Source organism: Pelophylax lessonae (genome assembly GCF_965119305.1).
Source record: "Pelophylax lessonae genome assembly, chromosome: 3".
NCBI classification, from domain to species: domain Eukaryota; kingdom Metazoa; phylum Chordata; class Amphibia; order Anura; family Ranidae; genus Pelophylax; species Pelophylax lessonae.
In genome coordinates this window covers 25117588-25129825 of record NC_138770.1, presented here as the reverse complement: position 1 = coordinate 25129825, position 12238 = coordinate 25117588, and the positions used below count along the sequence as shown (strand labels likewise).

At 43.8% G+C, this 12238-nt stretch overlaps 3 protein-coding genes across 3 annotated transcripts in view; 1 reads left to right on the top strand and 2 right to left on the bottom strand.

Moving 5' to 3' along the window:
* Nucleotides 1-12238, bottom strand: part of LOC309550250 (uncharacterized protein) — a gene marked incomplete at both ends in the record, with an annotated part of 974848 nt that overhangs the window by 395978 nt on the left and 566632 nt on the right. The gene's annotated exons all lie outside the window — the stretch shown is intronic.
* LOC309549807 (uncharacterized protein) overlaps nucleotides 1-12238 on the top strand; it is a gene marked incomplete at its 3' end in the record, with an annotated part of 245362 nt that overhangs the window by 210609 nt on the left and 22515 nt on the right. The gene's annotated exons all lie outside the window — the stretch shown is intronic.
* LOC309549808 (uncharacterized protein) lies at nucleotides 8503-11602 on the bottom strand (the record flags this gene model as incomplete). Its single annotated transcript, XM_082250311.1, has 2 exons — nucleotides 8503-9726; nucleotides 11463-11602. The coding sequence occupies 2 exons, from the start codon at nucleotides 11600-11602 to the stop codon at nucleotides 8652-8654; spliced, it is 1215 nt and encodes a 404-aa protein (XP_082106437.1). The 3' UTR covers nucleotides 8503-8651.

Here is a 12238-nt window from a genome sequence, read left to right as displayed (position 1 = left end):
AGGGCGTGGCCACGCGGGAACGGTCACCGCTATTTGACTGTGCTGAAATGGGCGGTGGCACTGATTGGCCGGATGACGCGGGACGCCCCGCCATTGTCTATCCTTTCGCCCAATTCACGTGTGCCGCCATGCATTGCTGACTTCCGCCCTTACTCGGCGTCACCACCGTCTCCAATCCAATTTACCAGCCACATCCGGTGTCATGCAACAGTGGTCCTCAACCCTGGCCTACAGGGCCCACTAACAGGCCAGATTTTAAGTATTACCTTGGGGAGATGCAGACTAGAGTACTGCAATCACTGAGCAGCAAATGATATCACCTGGGATGTATTTCAGATATCTTGAAAATCTGGCCTGTTAGTGGGCCCTGTAGGCCAGGGTTGAGGACCACTGTCATACAACACAGGAAACCAGGGCAATCAAACGGTCGGATCATGGGCGGATCATGCAGCCTATACATGTGATAATTCTAAAACCCTCACTAGCGGCTCAATTTTGTTTAAAAAAGATAAAATCACTAAAATCACAACAACAGCAACATTTTAAAAGGTGCAAAAATGACACTCTAAAATAAAACATTACTGTATGGAGTTAAAACCTAATAAATAATCAAATATACCACAATAAGATATAGGACAAAGGCGATAATCAAATCAAAACGAGAAAAGGCAGTAAAACATCAATAATTGCTGATGAAACAGTTAATGTCCAGATTGACATTTAACCCCTTAGGGCATAGAGAATTTGTCAAAAAAAATCCAATGCGTTTCACGCTTGGACAGTTCTCTTACCCTATTGGAACCCCTCCAGACTGGGTCAACATGCTCAATACCCCAAAATTTAAGCTCAGAGGGGTCCTGATTATGATGTTCCTTAAAATGCAAAGAGACATTATGGTCCCTGAATCCCTTCCGGATGTTTGCGATGTGTTCGGATATTCTGATCGCAATCGTTCTCTTTGTTCTACCGATATAAATAAGCCCACATGGGCATTCCATGCCATACACCACATGGGTGGTGTGGCATGTAATTAAATCTTTGATCTCAAAAGATTCACCGTTAGCGGAAGAACAAAAAGACGAAAACCCACGTAGATGGGTCCGCACCTGTCTACATGACTTACACCGACGACAGGCGTAAAACCCAGTTCTGTTGTCCCAAAACATAGTGGGTTTGGTGGGGGGATCGAGCACCTTGCATACCAATTGGTCACCAAAAGTGGGTGCTTTCTTATATATAAATGTGGGCCTTGATGGAATGTTGCTACCTAGAATCCTGTCTAAACAAAGCACACCCCAATGTTTCCTGATAATATCCTCCACCTCTCTGTACTGGGAGTTGTACTGTGTTAGGAAACTCCACTCCTGTTTATTATCCACTGGTCTTACGGATTCCGCCAGACATTCTTGCTGGGAGATACCAAAACCTCCGAGATGTTACTATCCAGTACCCGACCATAGTAACCCTTCTCAAGGAAACGTTATCGGAGAACTTGGGATTGGGTCAGAAAATCCTTATCCGAGGAGCAATTTCTCCTGACTTGCAGAAATTGCCCCTTTGGAATGTTCTGCAACCAGCGATGGTGGTGGTCGCTGTGGATGGGGAGATACCCATTGCGGTCAGAGGAGGAGGCAGACCATGGAGGGGGAGACCTACAGAGTGGGGCCCCCCGAACCAACAATTGAGGAATGGCCCACCCATTCAATATCCCTTCAGAGCAGACCCCGGATGCAAGGGTGCCGAGCAGGGAGGAAGTACCAACAAAAAAAGAAGATTGGTGGACTAACGGGCATATATAACCTAGCGGGTATTCCGCTTACGCAAAAGGAAACTAATATTTTGAATGCGGGATTGAAGTGTGCTAAACACAAACCCCTCAATAAATTTGATGTTGATGTGCATAAGTATGTCCGAAAAATCAATCTTAAAAGATATTTCCTTAACCCAAATAGGGTCACTAATAGGAATCCGGCTAATAACATCGTTTCTACTATAGCCGTGGATAGTGGCCTAAAAAAACACTCTCTTTTCAATCCTCCACAATCCTCTAACCAATGCGTAGAAGTATTTAAAAATCTAGTGATCCAAGATGTAAAGGCCTTACAGCCTAAGAGAGGGGTGAACCCTCGGCATATTCAGCAAGGTTTAGAGGCTCTTGAGAAGAGGAAAGATGTTATAATTAGACCAGCGGATAAGGGGGGTGGGGTGGTGATCCTCAAAAAAGACTTCTACCTCAAGCAGTTGAGTGATATGCTTTCCGATACGGAGACATATGAGGAGTTAAGAGGTGACCCCACTCACGAGTATCGGAGGATTTTGAAAGATCTTGTAACGTTTGGTTATTATCAACGGGTTCTCTCTGACAAAGAACAGAGATACCTCATGCCTAGTTACAATAGGATCCCCACGATATACACTCTCCCAAAAATACACAAAGATGTACAGAACCCCCCTGCCAGACCCATAGTTAATGGGATAAATTCAGTGACCACCAGACTGGGTGAGTACCTGGACTTCTTTTTGCAGACCAGCGTAGTGAGTCTTAGGTCGTATTTGAAAGACACTAAGGACTTCCTGGGTTCTTTGAAAGATGTCCAGATATCCCCAGATAAGGAGGTATTTCTGGTAACTGCTGATGTGTCCTCGTTGTACACTGTAATTCAGCATGAGGATGCCCTGCTAGCCCTTAATTGGGCTTTTTGTAGTAGAACCGACCTCCCTGACCCCCAGAAAAGATTTTTGAAGTGTGCTCTTGAGTTTTGTTTAGCGCATAACTATTTTTAGTTCAATGGCAATTTTTATAGCCAAAAACGCGGTGTGGCTATGGGAGCCAAGTTTGCTCCCAGCTTTGCCAATCTTTTCATGGGGGAATGGGAGGATCGGTTCATCTACGCCCATGGTAAGAATGAGTTAAAACTAGAGGTATATTGATGACTTATTCTTTATATGGGAGGGCAGTTTGCCGATTCACTTAACTCCAACACTAACAATATCAAATTGGAGTTTAGTTGGAGCCATGAGTCCATCCATTATTTAGATGTGGAGGTGATGTTGATCAATGGAGTGTTGGAAACCCGGGTGTATTTCAAGCCCACTGACCGCAATGGGTATCTCCCCATCCACAGCGGCCACCACCATGGCTGGTTGCAGAACATTCCAAAGGGGCAATTTCTGCGAGTCAGGAGCAATTGCTCCTCGGATACGGATTTTCTGACCCAATCCCAAGTTCTCCGACAACGTTTCCTTGAGAAGGGTTACGATGGTCGGGTACTGGATAGTAACATCTCGGAGGTTTTGGGTATCGCCGAGCAAGAATGTCTGGCGGAATCCGTAAGACCAGTGGATAATAAACAGGAGTGGAGTTTCCTAACACAGTACAACTCCCAGTACAGAGAGGTGGAGGATATTATCAGGAAACATTGGGGTGTGCTTTGTTTAGACAGGATTCTAGGTAACAACATTCCATCAAGGCCCACATTTATATATAAGAAAGCACCCACTTTTGGTGACCAATTGGTATGCAAGTTGCTCGATCCCCCCACCAAACCCACTATGTTTTGGGACAACAGAACTGGGTTTTACGCCTGTCGTCGGTGTAAGTCATGTAGACAGGTGCGGACCCATCTATGTGGGTTTTCGTCTTTTTGTTCTTCCGCTAACGGTGAATCTTTTGAGATCAAAGATTTAATTACATGCCACACCACCCATGTGGTGTATGGCATGGAATGCCCATGTGGGCTTATTTATATCAGTAGAACAAAGAGAACGATTGCGATCAGAATATCCGAACACATCGCAAACATCCGGAAGGGATTCAGGGACCATAATGTCTCTTTGCATTTTAAGGAACATCATAATCAGGACCCCTCTGAGCTTAAATTTTGGGGTATTGAGCATGTTGACCCAGTCTGGAGGGGTTCCAATAGGGTAAGAGAACTGTCCAAGCGTGAAACGCATTGGATTTTTTTTGACAAATTCTCTATGCCCTAAGGGGTTAAATGTCAATCTCGACATTAACTGTTTCATCAGCAATTATTGATGTTTTACTGCCTTTTCTCGTTTTGATTTGATTATCGCCTTTGTCCTATATCTTATTGTGGTATATTTGATTATTTATTAGGTTTTAACTCCATACAGTAATGTTTTATTTTAGAGTGTCATTTTTGCACCTTTTAAAATGTTGCTGTTGTTGTGATTTTAGTGATTTTATCTTTTTTAAACAAAATTGAGCCGCTAGTGAGGGTTTTAGAATTATCACATGTATAGGCTGCATGATCCGCCCATGATCCGACCGTTTGATAGCCCTGGTTTCCTGTGTTGTATGACACCGGATGTGGCTAGTAAATTGGATTGGAGACGGTGGTGACGCCGAGTAAGGGCGGAAGTCAGCAATGCATGGCGGCACACGTGAATTGGGCGGAAGGATAGACAATAGCGGGGCGTCCCGTGTCATCCGGCCAATCAGTGCCACTGCCCATTTCAGCACAGTCAAATAGCGGTGACCGTTCCCGCGTGGCCACGCCCTCTGTTGAAGTCACTTGCTGACGAAACGCGTCAGACGTGGTCACGCGGTACGCCTGCGTCAGACGCCGAAACCCGGATGCTCGCCCCAGCTAAGGTACCAGTGGCGAACACCCAGCACGGGGACCGGCTGCCACACACAGGTTACACCTCAATAAGCTTTCAATGCCTGTCTTTTATTATTATGTGTAAGTGCAATTGCTACAGGGGAATGTTTGTTTGTGGGAAATAAAGAGGTTTCGGCCAAACAATACTGCTCTATGAGACCTTATTATTTCCACATGTACTGTCTTTGACCGTTTGGGCCGTTTTTGAGATTACCACACATACCGGGTCATCTGAGACCAGTCAGGAGCTTGTCTGGTGAAGGTCGGTTCCCTTTACAGTGGAGGTCGGATGGTCCATTCTCAGCTGGTGATCGGCATGTTTTTTTGGGCTTTCTTTGACCTGATATCTGGTGAGTGTATTACCTTAAGGGTGAGCACCGTGGTGAGGTGAAGGGTCCTGTGTGGTGAACGTCTAAGAATATTTGCTTGCTTTGGACTGCGACTTCTGGAGGTCATTCAGGCACTGTGCACGAACTTTCATTGACTGTATTCCCCAGCCATTTGGGTTGCACTTTATTTGAGCGCTGCTAGTGCGTCTTCAGTTTGCTGTGGTTGAGCATTGCAATCTTTTTATGCACCTGTATTTATAGTTGGAAGCTTGCATAATCAAGATTGAGGAATAGGATAGGCAGCATATACAGTCTTCAAGGGATGCCAGACCCCTAGCAAATTCAATCAGTTACATCAGAAGCAGGGCTTGATAGCTGCTGTTGATCCAATACAGATTCATTTTGATAAATGTCAGCTGGTCAACAGAGTCTGTGGACAGACGCACTCTTTTATCCATCACAAAACCTCCAGCAGCACTAAATGTCTGTTCGGAAAGCACGCTGGAAGCAGGACAGGCCAGTAGCTCCATTGCATATTGAGCAAGTTCTGGCCAGTGGTCCATCCTCAAGAACCAGTAACCCAGTGGATGCTCACTTGGAAAGGTCTCCAAGTCTACTCTTGCTCCTAGATAATCCTGCACCATATGATGGAGATACTGCCAGTGGTTGTTTAAACCTAACAACCCTGGGTGCTGAGGACTAAAGAACTGTTTAAAGGCATCGGTCAGCCGGTCACCTTCTCCACCGCTCCTCCTTTGACTGAATGATCCCTCAGAAACACGTCCAAAGAACGTGTATCCCAGTATCTGGAAAGGGGTTACACAAATTTTTCTTCAAGTCGTCCTCAAGATGTTTCATCCTCTGCTCCCTCTGAGAAGGCAGGATGAGCTCTGCAACTTTACCCTTGTAACGTGGATCAAGAAGGGTTGCCAACCAGTAATTATCCCTCTCCTTGATACCATGAATCCTCTGGTCCTTTCGCAGGCTTTGCAGAATCAGGGAGCCCATGCAGCGTAAGTTTGAGTAGGCATGCGATTCCGAGTCCTTTGGGTCACTAAGGATGACATTGTCAGAAGGAGCAACCTCTCCCCAGCCATGTACAACTCCTGGGGTTTCTGGGGAATGAAAACCATCCCTTGAAGACTGCTGTATGTTATCCTCTACATCCATGCTGCCACAATCCTCCTCCTCCTGTGTTTTGTGAACCTGCAGGAATGTTATCTGCATAAAGGTGACCTTGTGAAGAAAGGATGTCCTCCTCTTCCTCCCGCTGTTCTGCCTCAAATGCCCTGTCCATGATTCCACGAAGCATGTGCTCCAGCAGGAAGACTAGATGGACAGTGTCACTGATGCATGCATTGTCGTGGCTCACCATCCTTGTGGCCTTCTCAGATGGTGACAAGACAGTGCATGCTTCCTTTATCAGCAGCTACTGGCATGGCAAAAATAAGCCACTCTCCCCTGAACCTGTCCTTGTGCTATACTCACAGATACTCATTGATGGCCCTCTGCAGCATTGCCAATGTGGGGTTCCACCTGGTGGGCATGTCACAAATGAGACGGTTGGTGGGCAGGTTGAATTCCCGTTGAATGTCAGGTAGCTTTTTGGTGTCATTGGTTAGGAAGTGGCATATTCTGGAAAGGTTGTAGAGGATGAGGTGGCAAGCTTTGGAAAGTGATTGGATGTGGGGCCGAAAGGAGAGTTCAGAGTCCAGGATAACACCTAGCCCTCTGGCATGTGGGAATGGGTTAATAGGTAAGCTGTTGATTTTGATGGAGAAGTCAGAGGAAGGAGCACATGGGGGAGGAAATATGAGCTTGGTTTTTGATAGACTGAGCTTGAGGAAGTGGTGTGACATTAAGGCTGATATGTCTGTCAGTAAATTAGTGATACATGAGGAGACTGACGGAGTGAGCAGAGGGGTAGAGGGATAAATTTGGGTGTTGTCAGCGAAGAAATTATATTATTATTATTATAATATTATATTGAAAGCCATGGGAGGCTATCAGCTGCCCTAGAGAGGAGGTGTAGATCGAGCATAGGAGAGGTCCAAGAATAGAACCTTGGAGGACCCCAACAGAGAAGGGAAGAGGAGAGGAGGAAGTAGAACTGTAGGTAACGCTATAGGTGCAGTTTGATAAGTAGGAAGAGAACCAGCGAAAAGTACAATTATGGAGACCAAAGGCGTGGAGTTTTTTGAGGAGTGGGTGGTCAATCGTATCAAAGCAGCAGAAAGGTCTGGGAGTAGTAGTACAGAATAGCATCCATTGCTTTTTACAGTTTGTAGATAGTTTGTTCGTTTTAGGAGGGCAGTTTGTATGGAGTGTTGAAGGCAAAATCCAGACTGAAGGGGATCAAGAAGGTTATTCTCAGTGAGGTGGTTGCTTTGCTTATTTGGTTGTAGACCAGACGTTCAAGAAATTTGTATAAAAAGGGGAGCAGGGAAATGATACTGAGCACCATCTAAAGGCCAAATTAGGTATTTTGGGTTTTAAATCAATGGTTGGTTTAATACTGTGGTTTTATTTAATTTATGTCCTTCAATGTGTACTGTACTCATAAATACATGAGTATGATCTCAGATATTTGTATGAAACCCCCCTGACATAGGAAACTAAGGAGTCTATGCAAACAATATGTTGGGTGAGTGTGACAAGCATGTGTCCAGCTGTGATAGATTCTGGCCGTATTTGAATAAACACAGTGATTTCCTATAATCGTCAGCTCCAACTATTGGCCTTAATGAGGTATTAGTTCCAAAATAACTCAATTAGGAAAAATAGTTCAATACTGCATTATGGCAACTAGATGGACAAAATGATCATAGGAAATCACTGAATGAAATAAAATAAGACTAACATTTGACATATTTGTTCATCTATTTTATAAAAACTAAACATGTAAGTGAAGTGGTAACTATTAAGCCAATCACTTCATCAAACCACACATAATATCTCCCTTCAAAGGGAAAACAGAAATGATTTAAAAAAATCAAACAGTATAAATATTTTCCAACCAATAACCTCCACCCAGACAAGATATGTAGAAATATAAAGACAAGCGGTGTTACCTCTCGTGCCACACTCCGCCAAGCCACCCACACAGGAGCAAAGGAAAGAAGTTCTCACCGAGTTTATCTCTGAGTTCTCCTTCCCTCCTGTTGGGGGATGGAAGAAGGATGGACTGAAGACAGAGAGACACGCTTGGGGGTCACCACTGGTAAGTAGAGCCTTGAAATGAAGGACATCAACTTTAGAATTTCTGTCTTGTCTGTGTAAAGTTTACTGATAAAGATATATGGGATCTCACAGCTTCTAGCTCTGTAACCCGCTATATCATTATCAGTAACCGTCACACAGACAAGCAAGACATTCTGAAGGTGATTCCTTCATTTTACGGCTCTACTTACCACTCTACACCCCAAAAATGTACTCAGCCAATGAAAAGCCAACACGGTACAACACTTCATCCATGTCTCTAGTCATCTCTGATCTCCTTATCAACTGTTTCTTACATGAAAAATATCAGCCATGGAGTATATCTGAGGTGTATATCAGGGTGTGCCTCTTCCCCACATGTCCACCAACATTCATATAGAAGACATTTCCCACACTCAAGGCACTAATACACCTCGAGGGTTGTGTGGGATCCCTGATGTACAGGAAGACAGGACTTCAGTGAGGAACAATTCCTTCACTCAGGACAAGAAAGTGGCTTCTCCCTTGTGTGAGATCTCTGATGTCTGTAAAGATGGGACTTCTGTGAAAAACATTTTCCGCACTCAGGACAGGAATACAGCTTCTCACCAGTGTGGGATCTCTGATGTCTGGAAAGACTGAACTTCTGTGAAAAACATTTCCCGCACTCAGGACATGAATAAGGCTTTTCCCCCGTATGTAATCTCTGATGTGTGTAAAGATTGGACTTGTTTGAAAAACATTTCCCGCACTCAGGACAGGAATATGGCTTCTCCCCCGTGTGCAATCTCTCATGTGTGTAAAGACTGGACTTACTTGAAAAACATTTCCCACACTCAGAACAAGAATTGGGTTTCTCCCCCATGTGAGATCTCTGGTGTGTGTAAAGAAAGGACTTCCTAGAAAAACATTTTCCGCACTCAGGACAGGAATAAGGTTTCTCCCCCCTGTGAACTCTCTGATGTCTGTAAAGAATGGACTTTTGTGAAAAACATTTCCCGCACTCAGGACAGGAATACGGCATCTCCCCCGTGTGCAATCTCTGATGTGTGTAAAGATTGGACTTCTGTGAAAAACATTTTCTGCACTCAGGACAGGAAAAAGTTTTCTCCCCCGTGTGAGCTCTCTGATGTCTGTAAAGAATGGACTTCTGTGAAAAACATTTCCCGCACTCAGAACAGGAATACGGCTTCTCCCCTGTGTGTAGTCTCTGATGTGTGTAAAGAATGGACTTCTGTGTAAAACATTTCCCGCACTCAGGACAGAAATATGGCTTCTCCCCCGTGTGAGATCTTTGATGTTTGTAAAGATTGGACTTGTCTGAAAAACATATCCCGCACTCAGGACAGGAATACGGCTTCTCCCCCGTGTGAGATCTTTTATGCATATTAAGACGAGATATAAAACGGAAACACTTCCCGCATTCAGTACAGGAAAGCCTCTTATCTGTTGGAAGGACTGCACCGTCCCTCACAGTCTGAGGTTCCTCAGGATAAGAGGAATACGATGGTCCGGCACTTTCCCTCACAGTCTGAGGTTCCTCAGGATAAGAGGAATACGATGGTCCGGCACTGTCCCTCATAGTCTGAGGTTCCTCAGGATAAGAGGAATACGATGGTCTGGCACTGTCCCTCACAAACTGAGGTTCCTCAGAATAAGAGGAATACGATGGTCCGGCACTGTCCCTCACAGTCTGAGGTTCCTCAGGATAAGAGGAATACGATGGTCCATCTACACTGTGTGGTGCAGGATGGACATTTGAGGTAGCTGGGTTTTCTCCTGGACTATACTGTGTGATGTCCTCATCTTCTACTTTACAGTCTGGAGACAAAGTGAGACAATCCTCTGAGGTTTTCCTCATCTCCCTTCCATCTACTAAAATAAAAATACAAAGATTATTACTAGACATCAGCAGATTGGTTCCCCTAAACCAGGACTCTGCCCACATCAGGCAGCTTTATCTCTGAGGATCTTACAATTCCCCCCTCAAGGTAACTAGTAAATGGGCCTCTGATCTTCTACCAGTTCATTTCTTTATTCATGGACCTTAGTCAGATAGTGAGAAAACAACGAGAACTGTCTTTTATAGGAGTGACAGTGATGAGGAGATTATAGGACGAGTGTCCCCTCCCCCTCTATCACTTATTGCCATCTTCCGAACACAAGAATTCCCACACTTCCTTATTTAGTCCATGATTTAGTCATGAATAACAGCGGGGCTGAGCCCCACCAGAGGTCAGAGAGTGAGGATGGGGGGAGAACAACCAAAATTAAGACTGGACTGATCCTGAAGACCACCATCATTGGGTTACTGACTCCTCCCTCATTATCACTTTCTGTTTAAGGTTCCAAAGTTGGAGGATGTTATCACATTATTATCACCGTGTAAAAGTCTGTCCTCCAATCAAATCATCAGATATAAAATGTCTAGCTGGTAGAAAATGAGTTTATCAAAAGAGAATCCATATTATGTGTATATATAGCAATGAGTAGAGGGGAGAGAGCAGAAGTCAGGACTATGTAATGTACAACAGAGTATATAGTGCAGGGGTCAGGAGTATGTAATGTACAACATAGAGTATATAGTGCAGGGGTCAGGGGTATGTAATGTACAACATAGAGTATAGAGTGCAGGGGTCAGGAGTATATAATGTACAACATAGAGTATAGAGTGCAGGGGTCAGGAGTATATAATGTACAACATAGATTATACAGTGCAGGGGTCAGGAGTATGTAATGTACAACAAAGTATATACAATGCAGGGGTATGTATTGTACAACACAGAGTATATATATTGCAGGGGTCAGTTGTATGTAATGTACAGCACAGAGTATATAGTGCAGGGGTCAGGAGTATGTAATATACAACATAGAGTATATAGAGCAGGGGTCAGAAGTATGTAATGTACAACATAGAATATGTAATGTACAACAGAGTATATAGTGCAGGGGTTAGGAGAATGTAATGTACAGCATAAAGTATATAGTGCAGGGGTCAGGAGTATGTAATGTACAACATAGAGTATATAGTGCAGGGGTCAGTAGTATGTAATGTACAACATAGAGTATATGGTGCAGGGGTCAGGAATATGTAATATAAAATATAAATTATATATTAAAAAATACCCTCCAATGGAGTGGGGACTATTATGGGCATATCAGACAAAACAAATTCCAAAAACATGGACTATAAAACAATATACATTTTATTACATACAGACTGAAAATGAGACTATAAAATAATGTGGCTTGTGAACATTTGTGTAATAACATGCTGGAAAGAGAGGCTGAATTGTGACCATCTAACATGAACTTCCAGACCAACAGGCTGGAGCAGAGTGATTGGAGGTGCAGCTGAGCTGCCAGAACGGCACTGTGCTTTGCTGTTACCGGTGTTTTTGCAGCAACACCACCCAGCCTGATGAATCTGTGAGTCTGGAAGCTCATGTTCGATGACCTCAGCTGCCTGCTCTGTATTCAGCATTACACTTACCATTGGATGACAGTTCCATCTAGCAGTGTGGTGTTGCTGTCACTAGTGTAATTACATCCATCTGAGGATACCTGGTCCTATTTTGATGCCCCCGTTGCTCTGTAGACAATCACAGCGCCCTCTATCTTAAGCCTAAGCATCATGGTGGCACAATTTCTTGTCTTTATGATCCTTGGCTTGTCCATGTGACAGCAGTGTATATGGCCGGAATACCTTTATACCTACCATGTGAGCATCCCGAAGAAGATTTCCGACCTTCATTTTCGAAATGCCTCGGATGTCTCATTTCATTATTATGTTTTGGTTGAGGTCTTGGTAATCATAGTGGTAAACTGATATCTCACAAATGTTCACAAGCCACATTCTTTTATAATCTAGTTTTCAATCTGTATCTAATAAAATGGATATTGTTTTATATTCCATGTTTTTGGAATTTATTTTGTCTTATATGTCCATAATAGTCCCTACTCCTATGGAGGGTATTTTTTGGATGTTATGACCGGGATGATGGCATTCTCACAGCTTTCCACCATTTACATTTATAATATAAATGATATAGTGTAAGGGTCAGAACTCATAATATTGGTATT